The following is a 22,955-nucleotide window of genomic DNA, read 5'->3' on the forward strand; positions in this document are numbered from 1 at the left end:
GTGCTTCAGCACAAGGACTGCAGTGGTTCAAGTAGGTGGCTCATTACCACTTTCTCAAGGGCAATTATGAATGGGTCATAAATGTTGGCCTTGCCAGCACACATCTCATGATCAAATTTGAAAAAAACCCAGCTCACCAATGCAGCAGAGAACATTATGGAGATAAATGGCACCTTTGTATCCCTCTCAATTAGAGATAGAGAGACAGGAAAGTTACAATAGCAAAGAGGATGGAGAAGGTGAACTTGAACAGTAGTGGCTTAGTGGTACAGCTAACTGTAAGAGATTGGCTTCATCTACAGAGTTTCACACTTGGTTCTCAAATGAGTCCATACAATCCATTTGGAATAGCATACAGACTTTTAATGGCAACAATTCTGCCAGCTTAAGCAGGATCTCAGATACCTTATCCATGACTTTACAAGTATGCACTGCAGATCTTCACCAAGCTGGTCTGCAGTAGAAGTATTGTGGTGCTGAACCAGGAGAAGGATGATGGGCAAAGGAGACATGGAAGTGGGAACTAAACCCAAAGTGCTCTCACTTCTCACCTGGTGCCACTCTGGACCAGTACCCATTCCCTGATGTCTCAATCTATCCCTGCATGAGTACAGGTGGAGCAATCTTTGGCAGGGCCTTCAGAGACTCCAAAACCCAGAGGAAGTCAATAAAAAGCAGCTAAGCAGTCAGGGTAGCGACGTGAGCAATCTGTCTATACCTCTGTTGAAATGTCTGGGGGTTGCATGCATAAGCTACTGGAGGCATAGTTAAAGCAATTGTAATTTACCATGGGTGTGCACATGGCTGTTTGACAAAATGTCATGTTGTTAAGTTTCTTTTTTTATAATAATATTAAATAACTATATAATAAAATTCATGAACACCACTTCCACGCATTGCCCATTCTTGAGTCCCAAGTGCTAACTTATCCTTTCACTTGTTTCATGATGAGTGCCAATTTTTGATGAGGCCAATTGGATTGATGTGCAACGGACGGATGTGTGGTTGAAGCACTGTTTTGTGTCGGAAGGGGGGTCTGGAGGTGATAGATTAGAATAGCTAACTGGGCATCTCAGCTATGAGAGTGCGTCCTTGACAACAATGAATACATATGATCCAGTGATAGGTGTCCCACCTTCACATTCCTCCTTCTCCCTTTCCTCCCTAATATTCTCATCAGGTGACGCCTGGTGAGTATCTCGGTCACCCTCTAAATGTATTTCTCTCTGCTGTACAATGTTGTGCAGGACACAGCACAGCACCATGATCTGGAGGCCCTCACTGGCACCTCAAGCACATCTTCAACATGTTGATGGATTGTTTTATGCCCCATCTGGTGTTCATATGACTCCCATTTAGTGCTCCTGCAACTAATTCTTCACAGGTGTCATGAGCCTGCCGACACTCCTGGGGGGTTGTACCTCCTGAGATTGTCTCTCCTAGATTGATTTCCTCTCTGCTGTTCTCCACTCACCTGCACCTCCCCCCTGTGCCCTTCCCTTCTGTGCAAGAGCTGGTTTACTAGATTGATAACTGGAATGAGCAGTTATGCTTATGAGGGAAGGTTGGACAGGCTGGGCTTGTTTCCACTGGAGTTTAGATGAGTGAGGGGCAATTTGATTGAAGTATACAAGATCCTGATTGGGCTTGACAAGCTGGACGTGGAAAGGATGTTTCCTCTTGTGGATGAGTCCAGAGCTAGGGATCACCATTTTAAAATTAGGTGTTGCTCTTACAGGGCAGAGATGAGGAGAAATTTTTTCTCACAGTTTTGCAACTTTGGAACACTCTGCCTCAGAAGGCAGTGGAAGCGGGGTTACTGAATATTTTTAAGGCAGAGGTAGATAGATTCTTGTTAGGCAAGGGGATCAAAGGTTAGGGTTAGATAGATGGCAAGATGGTGGTAGAAGGTGATAGATGGGAATGTGGAACTCGAAACACAGACAGATCAGTAATGATCTTAATGAATAGTGGAGCAGACTTGAGGGGCCGAGTGGCCTACTCCTGCTCCTATTTCATATGTAAGTGCCAATCCCACCACAGCATGTCATCGCTGATGTGGATAGTGATTGTTTTCTCCATTTGATGCACGGTCCCCTCAACTCCCCTGTCCTGCTGGGTGTACATTTGAAAACCTACAACTTCTCACAAACTTATATAGTGACAAGAACGCTTTGTGAAACTTTTGCCAAAGGGAACTGACAAAGCAGCTGTAAGCATGGAGACTTAATGGAGGTCAGGCAATCTGGACTTCGACACCCATGAAATATACGTGAAACTCGCCTCCTTTTCCCAAACTCTGGAGACCCGACCTGGCTTCAGAGCCAGTTCAACTCAAATGCCTGTTTAATCCAGCCTCACTACCAAGTCTTAATGATCGCACCACCTGTATAATGATTGATCATCTTAAGCTTTGACCTCACTGACTCCAGCGAACAGGTAGCTCACACGCAGCTAAACGTGTCTGGATGTGGGAGCTTGGAGCCGAGCCACACATTTTACTATTTTTGCTTCACATCTGTCATAATGATAGCTGATTGTGACTGTGGACTCCAGTATTAGATTCTATAGGTACTTTGTACTATATACTGGGTCATCTAACCTGGGGGTTGAAGGTCAGAAAACACATGTTGGAGCCTGTCTTTATATTTCAGAAATGTGTTCACGTCAGGAAAATGCGATATCAATAAAGTTAGCTCAGCTACAATGTCGACAGCCTGTGTGCATCACTAAAACAAGAAACAAGACAACGTCCCGCCCCAACCCTCCTGATCTTGGGGATTAAAACTCTTGAATGTTTCAGTCATAAACCCTTTGTCAGAATCTCATCTCACCAGTGTTTTTGAGATCCCCTTGAAGTAAAAGCTCTTTGGGTAGGACAGGACCATGGTGGTGAGATATGAATCTTCTCCAATATTGGACAGATCAATCTTCAAACTCACTTCTTTTGTCTTACCAACAATCCAAGTAAAGTTTCTGAAAACAGAGTTATAGTTTGTATCAGTAAAATAAGACCAACTGTGAAAATTCTTTGTGACAGTTATGTGCGATTCTATCACTCAACACTCTCTAATGTGTAGCTCTCTCCATCACAACTCCATTGCATTTTGAGTATAAATGTTCAACCTAAATTACCTTCTTGCTGCTAACACCCCAGATCGGATTTTTAAATGCTGGTGGGGACAGGAATGAGGGCGGGCGGGGTTTGAAAATTGCGTTCCTGGAGTCTGGGGCTGGATCCTGCTGCCTCTGCGACAGTTTACAATTTTCAAAGGGGTTGGAGAGAGAGGGTGATATTGTTCCAATTATTCCAACCTGATTTAGGAAATCCATTGCTGTTTTCAATGGCCTGGCCATCCGAGGAGCTGCCTGCTCCAATTCACAAGGCAGTGGTTGGCCCCAACATGGCCACTGCCTGTCTTTGGCGCTGGCACCAGGCAGGCAGCTCCCACCTCCTGAAGTCAGTTGGCATCTCTAATTGAGTGCCAAGCTCACCTCCTGGCCATTTAACCAATTGGAATTTTAAAATAGTATGGCAAGCGTGACACAGCTCGGGGGATTTATCTAGGTGTCAGGTTCTCAACCCTGTTTTGAAGATCCGGCCCCATGTTTTAATTTATGTCCCTTGGTATCTGAATATTTCACCATGAACCTTTACCTAATCTGCTCCTATCGTACATGAAGAAAGGTACTGTGCTATATTGACACACAAAGCATAGGTTGTATCAGCTTATTCACGCCGGCACCATTATATAAATAACTAACTTACTGTGGCAGATTGGATGCCAAGTCTAGTTTTGCGTTGCAGATATTATCAGAGCCGCAGTTCTTCTGGAATTCGATCTAAAAGAAAATGCAAGGTCCAGATATAAATGTTTCCCACAACTTATACAGTTATCTTAGCAACAAAATTCTATTGGCCTGCGTTCTAACAGCTACATATAATACTGGAGAAAGGTTTCGATTTTGGTAGATAATTGAAACTTGACATTTTAAAAACATAGTATGGGGTTTTTTTTAATTCATTCACAGGATGTGGGTCAGCATTTATTCCTGATCCCTAATTGCCCTTTAGGTGGTGGGGAGCTGCTTCCTTGAAGGTAGCTGAGAGGCTTGCTAAGCCATTCATTAGGCAGCTGAAGTTCAATCATGCCGCTGTGGGTCTGGAGTCACATATAAGCCAGATTGGATAAGGACAAAAGATTGATTGGAAGAGGAGAAAGTGGATGGGGCGAGGATGCAGGAGGATAGGAGGGACTTGGAGGGTAAGAGGGGGGATGTTGGATGCTAGTTGTCCGGACAAATCACAGAACCACCATGATGACCAAGACCTTGGAATGATGCAGCCGAAAAACAACACTTGAAAAAAATTGCCAGGAGAAAGGTCTGAGGGCATGTGGGAGGAGTCGACGACTGCAATTTTGGGCTGACTGAAGGGCACCCCAATAATTATTGGCTCAAAACATGCAGATCAAGGTCAGCTGAGAACTGTTAACATGCATCAAATGTCAATTAAAGGAGTTTGGCACCTTAACTCATGGAGCACATTCATGCAAGAATCTATTAAGGCTTGGAGCAATATTTTATTTGGTCTGATTACATGTCGCTGTGATGGACATGTGGGCAAAGAGGGAATGAAGATCAAACAATTAAGGAGCCACAGGTATTGCACATAAACAAGCTCAAGAGAAGGCTCCACATTATCATCTGGATGGTCATGGCTTACAGGCCACAACACTTGCAGTCATGAAATTAGTGTGAGGCTGGGCCAGTGTCTAGGCCAAAGGAGGCAGGCTGACAGTAGCCTGAGTGAGGGTAAGAGCACATGGCTGTATTCACCCTGATCAAAGTCTATGTGTTAATGCTCAATCATGTCTGGGAGGATGCTCAGCCAACTGTGAACCTTCAGGATGTGCTTCAGCTGCAAGGGGTGGCCTGTGGATGCCATGTCTGGAATGACAGCAGGCCAAGGGTTTCACACTGGCTTCCAGGCTTGGTGATGGAGGGAGACTATTCCAGGGTAAGGTGCAATCATGTCTCTATTCTATTTGTCCACAGATAGAAGGAGGGGTGCAGGCTACAAGCAACGCTGCATTCTTGATAGGTTTGATGTGAGTGAGGAGAAGAAAGGCCCCTTGCCGTATGGCACAGCTCAGGGAAGAATGTCGCCCTGAGGAACAAGAGCCAGCAGGGCCCCAGGAAGACCCAGATGCTGATGAGGAGACACCAAATTCACAGAAGCATTTGGCACAACCAAGGGTCTACAGTAGAGGCCTCTTATACTTGGAGCTCGGCAAAAGACAGTGCCACAAACACCTTTACATGTCAAGAGATGTGGGGGATCATATCTGCCACATTCTCCAAGAGGATCTTACTCTGCATGGGACTGGGAGGCCTATCAGAGGCTCAAACGTTTACAGCACAGAAGGAGGCCATTTGGCCCATCATGTCCATGCTGGTCAACAAAGATTTGGCTATATTAATCCCATTTTCCAGCGCTTGGCCCATAGCCCTGGAGGTTATGACAACGCAAGTGAATATCTAAATACTTCTTAAATGTTACAAGAGTTTATGACTCAACCACCCTTTCAGGCAGTGCAGTTCAGACTCCCACCACCCTCTGGGTGAAAAAGATTCTCCTCAACTCCCCACTTAGCCTTCCACCTCTTACCTTAAATCTATGCCCCCTGGTTATTGACCCCTCTACAAATGGAAAATGTGCCTTCCTATCCACCCTATCTATGCCCTTCAATCTTATACACCTCTATCAGGTCCTCTCTCAACCGTCGCTACTCAGAATCACACAGTACAGAAGAGGCCCTTCGGCCCATCGAGTCTGCACCGACATGTGAGAAACACCTGACCTACCTACCTAATCCCATTTACCAGCACTTGGCCCATAGCCTTGAATGTTATGACCTGCCAAGTGCTCATCCAGGTACTTTTTAAAGGATGTGAGGCAACCCGCCTCCACCACCCTCTTAGGCAGCACATTTACCCTCTGGGTAAAAACATTTTTCCTCACATTCCCTGCTAAACCTCCTGCCTCTCACCTTGAACTTATATCCCCTCATTTCTGACCCTTAAACTAAGGGAAACAGCTGCTCCCTATCCACCCTGTCCATGCCCCTCATAATTCTGTACATCTCGATCAGGTCGCCCCTCAGTCTTCTCTGCTCCAACGAAAACAACCCAAGTCTATCTAACCTCTCTTCATAACTTAAATGTTTCGTCCCAGGCAACATTCTGGTGAATCTCCTCTGCAACCACTCCAGTGCAATCACATCCTTCCTATAATGTGGCGACCAGAACTGCACACAGAACTCCAGCTGTGGCCTCACCAAGATTCTATACAACTCCAACATGACCTCCCTACTTTTGTAATCTATGCCTCAATTGATAAAGGCAAGTATTCCACATGCCTTTTTCACCACCCCACTAACATGCCCCTCCGCCATCAGAAATTTATGGACACACATGCCAAGGTCCCTTTGTTCTTAAGATTCCAGAGGGAGGGGTCCAGGTGGAGGGAGAATATTGGAGGTGGGTAAAAGGATTCTTACCTACTCTTGATCTTTTCATTGAGAATTGTCGGCGTGACATTAGTCATCTCAATTTCTCTGCTCCTCTCACCCATTCTAACCTGTTTCTCTCTGAACTTACTGCACTCTGTTCTCTCAGGTCCAACCCTAACATTGTCATCAAACCCGCTGACAAGGGTGGTGCTGTTGTTGTCTGGCGCATTGACCTCTACCTCGCAGAGGCTGAGCGTCAACTCGCAGACACTTCCTCCTACCTCTCCCTGGACCATGACCCCACCACTGAACATCAAGCCATTGTTTCCAGGACTATCACTGACCTCATCTCCTCTGGAGATCTCCCTTCCACAGCTTCCAACCTGATAGTCACCCAACCTTCTACCTCCTACCCAAAATCCACAAACAGGACTGTCCCCGCAGACCGATTGTGTCAGCCTGTTCCTGCCCCACAGAACTCATTTCTCACTATCTTGACTCCCTTCTCTCTCCTCTTGTCCAGTCCCTTCCCACCTACATCTGTGATTCCTCTGATACCCTACGCCACATCAACAATTTCCAGTTCCCTGGCCCCAACAGCCTCCTCTTCACCATGGACGTCCAATCCCTCTACACCTCCAACCCCCACCAGGATGGTCTGAGGGCTCTCTGCTTCTTCCTCAAACAGAGGCCCGAACAATCCCCATCCACCACTACTCTCCTCCGTCTGGCTAAACTTGTTCTCACACTGAACAATTTCTCCTTTAACTCCACTCCCTTCCTCCAAATAAAAGGTGTGGCTATGGGTACCCGCATGGGCCCCAGCTATGCCTGTCTCTTTATGGGGTATGTGGAACATTCCTTGTTCCAGTCCTACTCCGGCCCCCTCCCACAACACTTTCTCCGGTACATTGATGATTACTTCAGTGCTGCTTCATGCTCTCGTTGGGACCTGGAAAAATTTCTTAATTTTGCTTCCAATTTCCATCCCTCCACCATTTTCACATGGTCCATCTCTGACACTTCCCTTCCCTTCCTTGACATCTCTTTCTCAATCTCTGGTGATAGACTGTCCACCAATATCCATTACAAACCTACCGACAGCTCCTCACACCCCGTTTCCTGTAAGGACTCCATCCCATTCTCTCAGTTCCTTCGCCTCCGTTGCATCTGTTCTGATGATGCCACTTTCAAAAACAGTTCCTCTGACATGTCCTCCTTCTTCCTTAACCAAGGTTTTCCACCCACAGTGGTTGTCAGGACCCTCAACCGTGTCCGGCCCATCTCCCGCATATCTGCCCTCATGCCTTCTCCTCCCTCCCAGAAACATGATAGGGTCTCCCCTGTCCTCACTTATCACCCCACCAGCCTCCGCATTCAAAGGAACATCCTCCGCCATTTCTGCCAGCTACAGCATGATGCCACCACCAAACACATCTTCCCTTCACCCCCCCGGCGGCATTCCGTAGGGATCGTTCCCTCCATTACACCCTGGTCCACTCCTCCATCACCCCCTACTCCTCAACCCCCTCCCACGGCACCTTCCCATGCAACCGCAGAAGATGCAACACCTGCCCCATCACTAGTTGCCCTAAAAAAGGTGGTGATGAACTGCCTTCTTGAACTGCTGCAGTCCATGTGGTGTAGGTACACCCACAGTGCTGTTAGGAAGGGATTTCCAAGATTTTGACCCAGCAACAGTGAAGGAATGGTGATATATTTCCAAGACAGGATGGTGAGTGACTTGGAGGGGAACTTCCAGATGGTAGTGTTCCCATGCATATGCTGACCTTGTCCTTCAAGGTGGTAGTGGTCTTGGGTTTGGAATGTGCTGTCAAAGGAGCTTTATTGAATTTATGCAGATTACCTTGTAAATGGTACACACTGCTGCTACTGTGTGTCCGTGGTGGAAGGCGTGAATGTTTGTGGATGTGGTGCCAATCAAACAGGTTGCTTTGTCCTGGACAGCATCAAGCTTCTTGTGTTTTGGGAGCTGCACTCATCCAGGCAAGTGGAGAGTATTCCATCACGCTCCTGACTTGTGCCTTGTAGATGGTGGACAGGCTTTGGGGAGTCAGGAGGTAAGTTACTCGTCACACAATTCCTAGCCTCTGACCTGCTCTTATAGCCACAGCATTTATATGGCTAGTCTACTTCAGTTTCTGGTCAATAGTAACCCCGAGGATGTTGATAGAGGAGATTTAGTGATGGTAATGCCACTGAACATCAAGGAATGATGGTTGGATTCTCTCTTGTTGAAGATGGTCATTGCCTGACACTGTGTGGTACAAATGTTACTTGCCACTTGTCAGCCCAAGCCTGGATATTGTCCAGGTCTTGCTGCATTTGGACATGGACTGCTTCAGTATCTGAGGAGTTGCAAGTGGTGCTGAACATTGCACAATCATCAGTGAACATACCCACTTCTGACCTTAAGATGGAAGGTAGGTCATTGATGAAACAGCTGAAGATGGTTGGGCCGAGGACACTACCCTGCGAAACTCCTGCAGTGATGTCCTGGAGCTGAGATGACTGACCTCCAACAATTGCAACCATCTTCCTTTGTGCTAGGTATGACTCCGACCAATGGAGAGTTTTTCCCCTGATTCCCATTGACTCCAGTTACACTAGGGCTCCTTGATGTCACACTCAGTCAAATGCTGTCTTGAAGTCAAGGGCAGTCACTCTCACTTCACCTCGGGAATTCAGCTCTTTTGTCCATGTTTGAGCCATAGCTGTAATGAGGTCAGGAGCCAAGTGGCCCTGGCGGAACCCAAACTGGGCGTCAGTGAGCAGATTATTGCTAAGCAAGTGCCACTTGATAGCACTGTTGCTGACCCCTTCCCTTACTTTATTGATGATGGAGAGTGAGGCAGCAATTGGCCGGGTTGGATTTTTCCTACTTTTTGTGAATAGGACATACCTGGGCAATTTTCCACATAGCCGGGTAGGTGCCAGTGTTGCAGGTGTACTGGAACAGCTTGGCTAGGTGCACGGCAAGTTCTGGAGCACAAGTCTTCAGTACTATTGCCAGAATATTGTCAGGGCCCATAGCCTTTGCAGTATCTAGTACCTTCAGCTGTTTCTTGATATCAGGTGGAGTGAATTAAATTGGCTGAAGGCTGGCATCTGTGATGCTGGGGACCTTCGGAGGAGGTTGAGATGGATCATCCACTCGGCACTTCTGCCTGAAAATTGTTGCAAATACTTCAGCCTTATCTTTTGCACTGATGTGCTGGGCTACTCCATCATTGAGGATGGGATTATTTGTGGAGCCTCCTCCTCCAGTGAGGTGTTTCATTGTCCACCACCATTCACGACTGGATATGGCAGTACTACAGAACTGACACCTCATTTTTAGGTATGCCTGGTGCTGCTCTTGGCATGCTCTCCTGCACCCTTCATTGAACCAGGGTTTATCCCCTGGCTTGACTGTAATGATAGAGTGGGGGATATGCCGGGCCATGAAGTTACAGATTGTGTTTGAGTACAATTCTTCTGCTGCTGATGGCCCACAGCACCTCATGGATGCCCAGTCTTGAGTTGCTAAATCTGTTTGAAATCTATCCCATTTAGCATGGTGGTAGTGCCACAACACGATGAAGAATATCCTCAATGTGAAGGCGGGACTTTGCTCGTGGAAAGAGGACCTCCCACTTGTCTTGTACAGCCTCTCTCCAGGGATTTGTCGCTGAACTATGGTGCAGAGGGTTTTTTTTTCAGGGCATTGCTTTACTCTCCACAACACCAGGCCTGCAGTGAGTGAATGTGTGTATGGGTGCTCTTTAATTATGGCACCCAGGACCTCCGACCCCATGAGGTAACGGTGGGGCGGATGAATCTTGGCCCATTCTGCCACAAGGTTTTACGAGCCTCTCGCTGATACATAAATAATGAGCTGAAAAGTGGAAGATATGATGCAAGAACCTGCCCCGCTGCCCAGTGGGAGTTTCCCGCCTGCCACCGCATTTAGTCTCTGGAGTGGAAAAGGCCACAAGACAAAGAGTTTTTCTTTATTGAGAGAGCTTATTGACTTGTTCAGTCTCACAGCTTTCCTTGCACACAGCCCAGAAAATTGCCTATTTATACTATTTTAAGAACAAAATAGCCAAATAAACTAATTAACAAATAAAATTAACAGCCCTTTAAAGGGGAACTGTAACCTTAAAAAAAACTTGTCAAATTAAAGTAATATAATGTTCCTGGGGCTGATGATGCATCCAGCCTCTGCAGTGCCCACCAATGGTCTCAAGCGTTCCGATGGACACCATGTGCTCCCTCTCCGGGGACATCTGGGTGTGAACATAGCCATGGAAGGACATTGACAATAGATGGGTTTTTATAACAATACAGTAGTTCCATGGTCACCATTACTGATACTAGCTTTATATTCGACCTTTGTTTAATTAATTGAATTTAAATTCTCCAGCTGCTTTATTGGGATTTGAACTCACGTCTCTGGATCATTAGTCTAAGCATCTGGATTACTATTCCAGTAACTATTCCAGTAACATAACCATGGTGCTACCATACCCATACCATAGCATTTTGAGTAAGAGGATATTCCTAGGCTCAATCCATACAGATACCATATAGGACAGGAGGACAGATGTAAGTGGACAGTTTCAGCTCAGCTACTGCCACAAATCAGTCATCCTGGGAGAAAGAACTGTGCTTGAACACGTCATTAGTGACACCCAGGGGTATTCAGCACTGTATCCCTATCAGGCTGTGTCAGATCCCAGAAGTATCCAGCACTGTATCTTGATTAGACAATATGAGACCACCAATACTACATCCCTATCTCAAGTGGGGTAATCTTTTATACCTGTGATTGTCCTGTACATTTTAGAAACTCCTACAACAAGAACAAGAACAACTTGCTTCTTTCAATGTAAAGAAACAACCAAGGCATTTCACAGATAAGCATAAAAAAATGGATTGACAGCCACAAAGGGAGACATTACTTGGGGAGTGTACAGGGCAGATTATGGTACCAGGGGTAAGGGAATTCAGTTTTGTGGAGGGACTGAAGAAGCTGGGATTGTTATGCTCAGAGCAGAGAGGTTAAGGGGAGATTTAATAAAGGTATTTCAAATTATGAAAGATTGACAATGTAAATAGGGAGAAACTGTTTACAGTGGCACAAGGGTTGGTAACCAGAAGGCACCAGTTTAAGATAATTGGCAAAAAACCAGAGGGGAGATGAGGAGAAATCTTTTTAATGAAGTGAGTTGTGAGTTAGAATTCACTGCCTGAAATGATGGTGAAAACAGATTCAGTAACATTGGATAAATATATGATAAGGAAAAAGGTTCAGGACTTTGGGGAAATAGCAGGGGAATAGGACTAATTGGATAGCTCTTTCAAAGAGCCAGCGCAGGAGTGATGGGGTAAATGACTTCCTGTGCTTTAAGAGTCTATGATTAGAAGGGAGCAAGCTAAAACGTTCATAATCTCTAATTTAAAATGTATCCAAGGGCATACTTTAATTATCATAATTAATTCAGTTTTTCAAGTTTGTCATTTTTACCTCAAAATGTGTTGAAGGCTTGGTAAAATGATCGAGAATTGGTGAGGGTAGTCTAGCCTTCTCTTCAGTATTGTTCAGTGTGTAGTTCACCTCTACAATAATTGCAGAGATACAATCAATTGTGCAACGCTGAAATTAAAGAAGTGTATTTGTTAATCATAAATTTTAATCCATTTTTGGGCCATACAGTTCTTAAAGCAAAGGTCAAATGGTGAAACATATATTTTCCTATGAAATTACAACAACAGTGACTTGCATTTACATAGTACCTTTAATGTTGAAAAATATACCAAGGTTTGACACAGAAAAGTAATCAGACAAAACTGATACTGAGCCAAAAGAGGAGATATTGGGAGGAATAACTAAAATCTTACGAAAGAGGTATCTTTTAAGTAAGGTGCTGAAGGAGAAGAGTAAGGAGGTGGAAAAGCAAAGTGGTTTCCAGAGTTTAGGGTCTAGTTGGCTGAGGGCACAGCCACTAATGGTGCCATGATGAAAATCAGGGATGCAAAAGAGGCCAGAGTTAGTCAAATGCAGAGTCGTCAAGAGTTGTAGGGATAGAGAACGTTACAGAGATATGGCGGGGTGACATATGGAAGGATATTTTTTCTTTCATGGGACATGGGCATACTGGCAAGTCCATCATTTGTTGCCCAACCCTAACTGCCCTTGAGAAAATGATGTTGAGTTGCCTTCTTGAACTGCTGCTGTCCATCTGGTTTTGGTACCCTAACAATGCTATTAGGAAAGGAGTTCCAGGATTTTGACCCAGTGACAGTGAAGGTGGTATATTTCCAAATCAGGATAGTGTATGGCTTGGGAGATGAGCTTTCAGGTGGTGGTGTTCTTATGCATCTGCTGCCCTTGTCCTGCTAGGTGGTAGTGGTTACGGATTGGAAAAGTGCTTTCCAAACATGGTAGGAAAGTTGCTGCAGTGCATCTTGTAGATATGGCACACTATTACCATTGTGCGTCAGTGGTGGAGGGAGGGAATGTTCAAGGTGGTGGATGGGGTGCCAATTGTGAGCTGCTTTGTTCGAGTTGGTGTTAAGCTTCGAATGTCATTGAAGCAGCACTCATCCAGGCACCACATCCACAAACATTCACTTCCTCCACCACCGACACACGGTAGCAGCAGTGCACCATCTATAAGATACATTGCAGGAATTCACCAAGGCTCCTTCAACAGCACCTTCCAAACCCACGACCACTACCATCTAGTAGGACAAGGGCAGCAGATAGATGGAAACAGCACCACTTGGAAATTCCCCTTCAAGTCACTCACCATCCTGACTTGGAAACATATCGCCGTTCCTTCACTGTCACTGGGTCAAAATCCTGAAACTCTCTCCCTAACAGCACTGTGGGTGTACCTACCTCACACACATTGCAGCAGTTCAAGAAGGCAGCTCATCACCACTTTCTGGAGGGCAACTAGGGATGGGCTATAAATGTTCGCCCAGCCAGCGAAGCCCACAATACCGTGAATGAATGAATAAAACAAAAAAGTGGAGAGAATTCCATTACACTCCTGACCTGTCCCCTGTAGATTGTGGACAGGCTTTGGAGGGTCAGGAGATGAGTAACTCAACTGCAGAATTCCCAACCTCTAACTTGCTCTATTTATATGGCTTGTTTCTGGTCAATGGTAACCTCCAGGATATTGATTATTGGGGATTCACATCCAGGAGGATGTAGACAGGCTGGTCAGATGGGCTGATCAGTCGTAAATGGAAGTTAATCCGGATAAATGTGAGGTGATGTACTTGGGCAGGACAAGCAAGGCATGGGAATACACAATGAATGGTAGGATCCTGGGAAGTACCGAGGATCAGAGGGACCTTGGTTTGCATGTCCACCGGTCCCTTAAGGTAGCGGGACAGGTAGATAAGGTGATTAAGAAGGCATTTGGGATACTTGCCTTTATTAGACGAGGCATAGAATATAAGAGCAGGGAGGTTATGCTGGAACTGTTTAAAATGCTGGTTAAGCCACAGCTAGAGTATTGCATGCAGTTCTGGAACCCGCATTATAGGAAGGATGTGAGTGCACTAGAGAGAGTGCATGAGGAGATTTACCAGGATATTGCCTGGGCTGGAGAATTTTAGTTATGAGCAGAGATTGGATAGATTGGGGTTATTTTCCCTGGAGCAGAGGAGATTGAGGGGGGGCATGATTGTAGTGTATTAAAATTATGAGGGGCATAGGTAGAGTAGACAGGAAGGAACTTTTGGTGGAGGTATCAATAACCAGGGCATAGATTTAAGGTAAGGGTTTAGAGGGGATGTGAGGAAGAATTTTTTTCACCCAGAGGGTGGTGGGAATCTGGAATTCTCTGCCTGAAAGGGTGGTAGAGGTAGAAACCGTCATAACATTTAAGAAGTATTTGGATGTTCACTTGCAATGCCATGGCACATAAGGCTATGGGCCTAGTGCTAGAAAATAGGACTAGAATAGTTAGGTACTTGTTTGACCGGCGCAGACTCGATGGACCAAAGGACCTTTTTCTGTGCTACAGACCACTCTATGATTCAATGGTGATAATGCCTTTGAACGTCAAGGGAGATGGTTAGATTATTTTTTGTTGGAGATAGTCATTGCCTGGCATTTGTATGGTACGAATGGGGTATGGCTGAGGTACTAAACGAGTACTTTGCATCAGTCTTTACCAAGGAAAATGTTGCTGCCTAAATCATAGAATAAAGGGTAATTGAGACACTAGTTCAGCTAAAAATTGATTTAGAAGAGATATTGGATAGGCTGCCTGTACTTTAAGTTGACAAGTCACTAGCACTGGAAGAGATGCATCCAAGGATACTGTGGGAAATAAAGGTGGACAATGCAGAAGCACTGACCATAGTTTTTCAATCCTCCTCGGATACAAGGATGGTGCCAGAGGATCGGAGAATTACAACTGTTACACCTTAGTTCAAAAATAGATTGCAAGGATATGCCGAGCAACTAAAGGCCGGTCAGTTTAACCTCGATGGTGAGAAAGCTTTTAGAAATGATAATATGGGCCAAAATTAATAGTCAGTCACTTAAGCAAATATGAATGAAGGAAAGCCAGCACAGATTTGTTAAGGGCAAATCCTGCTTGACTAACTTGTTTAGGTTTTTTGGTAAGGTAACAGATGCTACAAGGAATTCCAAAAGATACAAGAGCCCATAACAGGCTTCTCAGCAAAGTTATGGCTTATGGAATAAAAGGTATAGGAGAAACATGGATATAAAATTGGCAGAGTGACAGGAAACAGACAATAGTGGTGAACAGTTGTTTTTTGGACAGGAGGAAGGTATTTATTGGGTTTCCCCAAGGGACAGTGTTAGGACTCCTGCTTTTCTTGATAGTTATTAATGACTTAGACTTGGTTGTACAGGTCACAATTTCAAATTTGCTGATGACACAAAATTTGGAAGCATTGTGAACCATGAGGATAGTGGTAAACTTGGACATATGGTGGAATGGGCAGACAAATGGCAAATGAAACTTAACGCAGAGAAGTGTGTGTTGTAATTGAGTGCTTGCTAACATATAAAGTATACTTATTTAAATATATGATTATGTAAATAGTTATGTCATCACGGGAAGTGATGTAATGTCATGTGATGCAGCAACCATCTTTAGTAACTGCACAGTGAATAATGTAGCAGTAGTAAGATGATCTGTGTTGAACCTCTATGCTTCTCTCCAGCTTCAAATGTATTAATCTAGAACAAGATAATATAACAGTGTGAAGTGATTCAGGAATAATGAGAGGCAATATAAAGTAAAATGTAAATTCTAAAGGGGGTGCAGGAGCAAGGGGTCCTGCTGGGGGTATATGTGCACAAATCATTGAAGGTAGCAGCTGGGCATGTTGAGAAAGCAGTTGATAACGTACAGGTTCCTGAGCTGAGGAAGTTGTGAAAAACGTATATAAAACATATATAAAACATTGGTTCAGCCTCATTTGGAGTATGGTGTCCCATTTTGGGCACTACATTTTAATTAATAAAGGATGTGAAAACATTAGACAGGGTGCAAAAAATGTTTCACGAGAATGTTTCCAGGGATGAGGAGCTTCAGCTATGTGGAAAGATTGGAGAAGCTGGAAATCTTCTTCTTAAGGGGAGATTTGAAAAAAAGCTCTCATCCTACCTGCACAACGAGTGAATAGTTTTTACAGACATCAGATGAGATCCTCACAAAATCAGACAGAGAGTTAGGAGTTGCATCATTTTTTGCAAATTTCACTCTTTTACTCTCCTGCTTTGTATCCAGGTTGATGGTATAATTCACAAAGGAATTCTTCAAATCTATAAAGTATACAGAATAAAATTAGTAAAGCTCACTAATACTGAATATCTGATTTTTCTATTATATAAAAGGCAAAATACTGCAGATGCTGGAAAACTGAAACAAAAGCAAAAAATGCTGGAAAAACTTAGCAGTTCTGACAGCATCTGTGGAAAGACAGAGTTAACATTTTGAGTCCGTATCTGAAAAAGAGTCATATGGACTCGAAACGTTAACTCTGTCTTTCTCTCCACAGATGCTGTCAGACCTGAGTTTTTCCAGTATTTTTTGTTTTTGTATCTAATTTTTCCAGTTACCTGCCTATGCCACTTGACTCCATTGTTACATTACACCTTCTTCTGATATTCAGTTATAATTATGCCATCACAGCAATGCTATGGCATCTTTTAAACTTTGTTTTCCTATGTTATTTTAGCTTTTGTATCTTGAATCACTCTGATTACTGATAGTTAATTGCTAAGGCCTTGACCAGAGTCAACCTGACTGAATTGAACTTAAACAAAGCTTGGCAGTTATCTATCAGTCATCAATTAGCTGGTGCATTCTCCAATCAGAGTCCCCTTGCCAACCAGTCAGCACTCTCTTCTCATGAAATATAAATTGTTGTTCCCTTTACATTTGGTATTTTTGCAAATATACTATTAAGCGCAAGATGAAAAGATTTGACTTGTTTGAAAGTCTGAGCTTTATCTGCCTGTTAAACTAACTGTGCAGGTGATTGAGTGTTAAACAGACAGCCACCAAAAAGCCCCAGAAAAAAATGGCTGCCACAAACCCTGAAAATAAGCTGGATGTAGAAACCAGAAACAGAATCCATCACTGCACCACGCAATAATTTGAAGATTTATCACAAAAATACTTTGATTTATATGGTACCTTCCATGATTTCAGACATCCCAAGACTTTTTACAGCTAATCAATTACTTGCTAAGTGTTGTAATGTAGAATACAGGGCAGCAATGAAACATCCCAGGATGCTTCAAAGGAGTATTATAAAACTAAGTATGACTGTTATGACGTGGCAGATGTGTGGCGGGCGGATCAAATCCACGAGGGAAACTCGTCTGGCTATTTGTATGCTCGATCTGGTACCAAGAATCCCCAGCTTTGCTTGTCTGGCTTTTTGTAAACAGACTGAGATTCCCTTTGAAATCCAAATGCCCCTTCATCTATCTAAAAATGCAAATTCCCTTCGCAGCTTACATGCTAAATCAGCATCCATGTTTACCCATTAGCATGTCAAGAACCTAGCTTCTTTTGATGAGTCAAATCCTGCAGTCTATTTGACTCCAAATGTAATTAAATCACAGAGACAGACCCAACTACTTACCTCGATAAACCTACTTTACAATAACCCAGAAAAATGTTATGAAAATTATTATAGTCTCACGATAATGACACTGAGCCACATAAAAAGATTAGGTCAGATGACCAGCAGGGACGGAATTCCAGAGCTTGTGGCCCAGGCAACATCAATGGTGGAGCGATAATGATTAAGAATTTTTTTTTAAAATTCATTCATAGGATGTGGGCGTCGTTGGCTGGGCCAGCATTTGTTGTCCATCCTTAGTTGCCATCAAGAAGGTGGTGAGCTGCCTTCTTTAACCGCTGCAGCCCCTGTGGTGTAGGTTCACCCACAGTGCTGTTAGGAAGGGAGTTCCAGGATTTTGACCCAGCGACAGTGAAGGAACAGCGATATATTTCCAAGCCAGGATGGTGAGTGGCTTGGAGGGGAACTTCTGGGTGACGGAGTTCCCAACTATCTGCTGCCCTTGTCCTTCTACATGGTAGTGGCTGTGGGTTTGGAATGTGCTGTCGAAGGAGCCTTGGTGAATTCCTGCAGTGCATCTTGTAGATGGTACACACTGCTGCTACTGTGCATCGGTGGTGGAGGGAGTGAATGTTTGTGTATGTGGTGCCAGTCAAATGGGCTGCTTTGTCCTGGATGGTGTCAAGCTTCTTGAGTGTTGTTGGAGCTGCACTCACCCAGGCAAGTGGGGAATATTCCATCACACTCCTGACTTGTGCCTTGTAGATGGTGGACAGGCTTTGGGGAGTCAGGAGTTGAGTTACACATCGCACGATTCCTAGCCTCTGACCTGCTCTTGTACCCATAGTATTTATATGGCTAGTCCAGTTCAGTTTCAGTTCAGCCAGGAATGCATTCAAGTAGTCAAGTCCAAAGGTAATGAAATCATGAATGAGGGTTTCAGCAGCAGATGAGCTGAGACTGGGGTGAGGTTGAGCGATATTACAGAAATAGTCAGTCTTAGTGATGGCACAAATGTGAGGTCAGAAGTTCATCTCAGATATGACACCAAGGTTGCAGACAGACTGGCCTAAACACAGACTGTTGCCAAGCAGAGGAATGGAATTGGTAGCTCAGAAACAGAATTTTGAACAGGACCAAAAGCAATGGCTTCAGTCTTCCCAATATTTAACTGGAGGAAACTTCTCATCCAGTTCTGAATGTTGGATAAGCAATCTGATAATTTAGCAACAGTGGAGAAGCTGAAAGACATGGTGATGAGGTCGAACTGGGTGAGGTCAGTGTACACGTGAAAAGAAACGCTGTGCCTTTGGATGATGTTGCCAAGGAGCAGCATGTATATATAGGAGGGGGCCTACAGGGATCACTGGGGGACGCTACAGGTAACAGTGCAGGAGTAGGAAGTGAAGCCATTGCAAGTGATTCTCTGGCTGCAATTAGATAGATAAGAATGAAACCACAGATAAAAGTGATGCTGAAATACCCTTTTACATTCTGCAGTGTCATTGAGGCATTACCTAATGATGCAAACTTCGATTGAGTGGTAAAACACACAGAAGCTTGAAAAATTTTCTCCAGTCCAGAGGTAGCTGTGAAAGACAAAGGCACCATCTTCGGAAAAAATGTGACATTCACCCCAATGTTGATAACTGGTCTTGAGCTGCAAGGTATTGTCATCACTTGTTAAAACACCAAAATAATGCACAAGTATAACTAGTTTCTTTTAAGAGGAGCCATACACTGACTGGCATACATGACATGTCTAACTGCATCTATTCATGGCTTGTATCAGTGGAGGCCTGGGCTGTATTAGTGCTTCACAATTTCCTCTACAACATCAATTACTCTGTATATTGTATGTTCTCTCCTACTTTTTCCCAAACCTATACTACCAATGTCACGTACAATGCGTTTATTATTCATATATCTCAGGAAGATTAAGACCAGGCCTATCAGAGAATATCACAGACAGAAAGGAGAATAATATTCATGTTGGCAAAAAACAATGAATAAGGAAAGTTGTAAGTATAGAAAGGTAAAAAAAATTAGATGATGTTATGGTGCTGTGTGGCCAATGTTATGGTAAGGTGTCTTTCCTCTCAAAGGGAGGTGTGACTTTGGAACTCTACCTCAGAAGGTGGAGGAGGCGGGGTCATTGAATATTTTTAAGGCAGAGGTAGATAGATTCTTGTTAGGCAAGAGAATCAAAGGTTATCGGGATTAGATGGGGATGTGGAAATCGAAACACAAGATGATTAGCCATGATCTTATTGAATGAGGGGCCGAATGGTCTACTCCTGTTCCTATTTCTTATCACAGAATCACAGCGCAGAAGAGGCTCTTCGGCCCATCGAATCTGCACTGATGTGAAAAATACCTGACCTACCTACCTAATCCCATTTACCAGCACTTGGCCGATAACCTTGAATGTTATGAACTGCCAAGTGCACATCTAGGTACTTTTTAAAGGATATGAGGCAACCCGCCTCCACCACCCTCCCAGGCAGCGCATTCCAGACCGTCACCACCCTCTGGGTAAAAAAGTTTTTCCTCACATCCCCCCCTAAACCTCCTGCCCCTCACCTTGAACTTAAATCCCCTTGTGGCTGACTCTTCAACTAAGGGGAACAGCTGCTCCCTATCCACCCTGTCCATGCCCCTCATAATCTTGTACACCTCGATCAGGTCGCCCCTCAGCCTTCTCTGCTGCAACAAAAACAACCCAAGTCTGTCCAACCTCTCTTCATAACTTAAATGTTTCATCCCAGGCAACATCCTGGTAAATCTCCTCTGCAACCCCTCCAGTGCAATCACATCCTTCCTATAATGTAGCGACCAGAACTGCACACAGAATTCCAGCTGTGGCCTCTCCAAAGTTCTATACAATTCCAACATGACCTCCCTACTTTTGTAACCTGTGCCTCGATTGATAAAGGCAAGTGTCCCATACGCCTTTTTCACCACCCCACTAATTTGCCCCTCTGCCTTCTGAGATCTATGGACACACACGCCAAGGTCCCTTTGTTCCTCAGAACTTCCTAGTGTCATGCCATTCATTGAATAATTCCTTGTCAAATTACTCCTTCCAAAATGTATCACCTCACATTTTTCAGTGTCTATCTTCTAACGTTACAATGTTAGACTTCTAACTTTATAATGCTATGCCTTTAATGTTACAATCCTGTGTCTCTAATGGTAAGATGTATGCCTCGATTATTACAATGTTCTGCCTTTCATGTTACAATACTGTGTCTATAATTTTACGATCCTGTGTCTATAATGTTACAATGCATGCCTTAATGTTACAATGCTATGTTTCCTCAGGGAATCAAGGAATATGGGGAGCAGGCAAGAAGTGGAGTTGAGGCAGAAGATCAGCCATGATTATGTTGAATGGCAAAGCAGGCTCGAGAGGCCATATGGTCAACTCCTGGTCCTATTTTTATATTATTGTGTTCTTATATTACTATGATATTATGGTGCTTGCATTTTCCAAAGCCTTAAGTCTTATTTTCCCTCTAAACAGTCTGCCAAGTTCTGAGTAGTTTTCAGCATCCTTAAAAACACAAAGCAAAATATATTAGCAAGGTAACAAAATGGTCTGTTAAAACAAGGTGTTGGATTAAATATGGCTACATACCTGAGCACTACAACATTGTCGAGTGCACTAACTGTTATATCAAGGAGCCCATCTGCATCCATGTCTGATGTGCCAGCTATTGATTGTCCAAAGTACTGCAGTCCAAGCATAACGTCCTTCCCCCTTATTCGCTAAATAATTTAAAGATTAAAAGGTGCATCAGGAAAGACAATAAATTGGAATATTTCCTTAAAATAGTTCAATATGCAGATTCTATCTTATTGTAGATTTTGGCATTAGGAATTGTAACATTACATGATATTTTAAAATGGCTCTCCTTTATGGTAAAACAGAATGTCCTGGATGTAGTGAATGGTGATCATACTGGGCTGAATCTTCTGGGCCAGCCTGGAGCAGGAGTCAAAAAATCAGTTTACCAACGGCAGGATGAACTTTTCAATTAAGTTCTCAGAACTTTAAAGGCTGTTTGAGCTTCCCATCAATGTGTCAGGAAATCCTTTTGCATGTATTTGCATGACATGCATGCTCATTAAAAGCCCAGCTCCCCAGAATTAAGTGCCTAAATTAAGTTCTCCACGTTAGAAATTTATGTGTTCAGATTCATGATAGCCTATAAGTGGCACGCACCTGGTGAGGCTGACTTCTTCCTGGATTTTGGAATGAGTAGCTGCTGCTTTATCCTTCTTGGGGGCCACTCATAAATGTCGGTCTATTGATTAAGATCAGGTGCCAGTAGACCAAGCTGCGTGAATGCTGGACAAGGGAGGCAGGCTCAGCGGGGAAGGGTGGAGTGGAGGCAGGAGAAGGGGGAAAAGGTTAGTGGGGAAGGGTGGGAGGGTATCCAGGAAAGAAAGACCAGGACATGTTAGGACGGTAAGCATGTCATGCATGCCTTGGTCCTCTTGTTGGGCAGTGGATGGGCTCTCTGGACGGTGAACATGTAGAGAGGTGGTCTAAGGAGCCTGGTTGGTGATGTCAAGAGTTTTGTCCTAAGGGTTTAAATCAGGATACTGAGAGGCAGACTGATTTCTGTGACTCTGTTCAGTAGCCGCCCTCCATGTTTCTAGACAAAAAATAGAAGTTAGAATCTATCAAGCCGGTTCTGCCCTGGGATCTGGCTTGTCCAGTGGTAACATCAGTTGGGATCATATTAGCTCACTATTACATTTGAACAAGGACAGCCAGGAACAATTAGACGTGCACACCCCATCATTCTCCTAACATCTAGAGAAGACTCTGGTTTTCTTTCTTCAGACCCACAGTGGGAGAGCTTCACTCTTCTAACCCTCACACTGCATTTAGTGTTCTTTGCCACTCACTTAGCTTATTTAACTGCCTTTGAGGACTCTCTGCATTCACCTCACATCTTACATCAAGGCAACAGCAGCAGGAGTTGCAATGACTTTGCTGCATACTCTGAACAGACATCATTCTCAGAGTTCAGAACCTGGTGAGCTGCAAGTAATGGACTGCAGGAAACATGCCCAGGTCACACTAAACATCTGCGACCGTTGAAGCAACTAGTAGCAAGATGAGAATCCAAGAAACTTCCGAAAAGTGCAAGTGAAAATATTTACAAATGCCAGAAGTCTATACAATGGTTGTACACCAATGGTACGTGTGTGCCTTCAAAACTTCTTTATCTTTCTTTTTCTATTACTTCGTCTAGGTGCAGCCCCGACGTCCACAGTTGAGGTGGAGGAAGCCTTCCGACTGCTATGTCCTGTTGACTGTGA

General features: G+C 44.1%; 1 protein-coding gene across 2 annotated transcripts in view; it reads right to left on the minus strand.

Annotated features, from left to right (window-relative positions):
• The window catches only part of LOC121282961 (integrin alpha-E-like), a 312,306-nt gene that overhangs the window by 83,995 nt on the left and 205,356 nt on the right, over positions 1-22,955 (minus strand). For both annotated transcript variants that reach the window (XM_041196807.1, XM_041196806.1), the window contains exons 23-28: positions 21,259-21,389; positions 19,136-19,278; positions 16,190-16,347; positions 12,049-12,177; positions 3,770-3,843; positions 2,835-2,976 (exon numbers count right to left, since the gene is read on the minus strand). In XM_041196807.1, coding sequence (XP_041052741.1) covers positions 2,835-2,976; positions 3,770-3,843; positions 12,049-12,177; positions 16,190-16,347; positions 19,136-19,278; positions 21,259-21,389 — 777 coding nt within the window. The remainder of the gene's footprint in view (positions 1-2,834; positions 2,977-3,769; positions 3,844-12,048; positions 12,178-16,189; positions 16,348-19,135; positions 19,279-21,258; positions 21,390-22,955) is intronic.

This window comes from Carcharodon carcharias, chromosome 10, assembly GCF_017639515.1.
Source record: "Carcharodon carcharias isolate sCarCar2 chromosome 10, sCarCar2.pri, whole genome shotgun sequence".
In the NCBI taxonomy this organism is placed as follows: Eukaryota; Metazoa; Chordata; class Chondrichthyes; order Lamniformes; family Lamnidae; genus Carcharodon; species Carcharodon carcharias.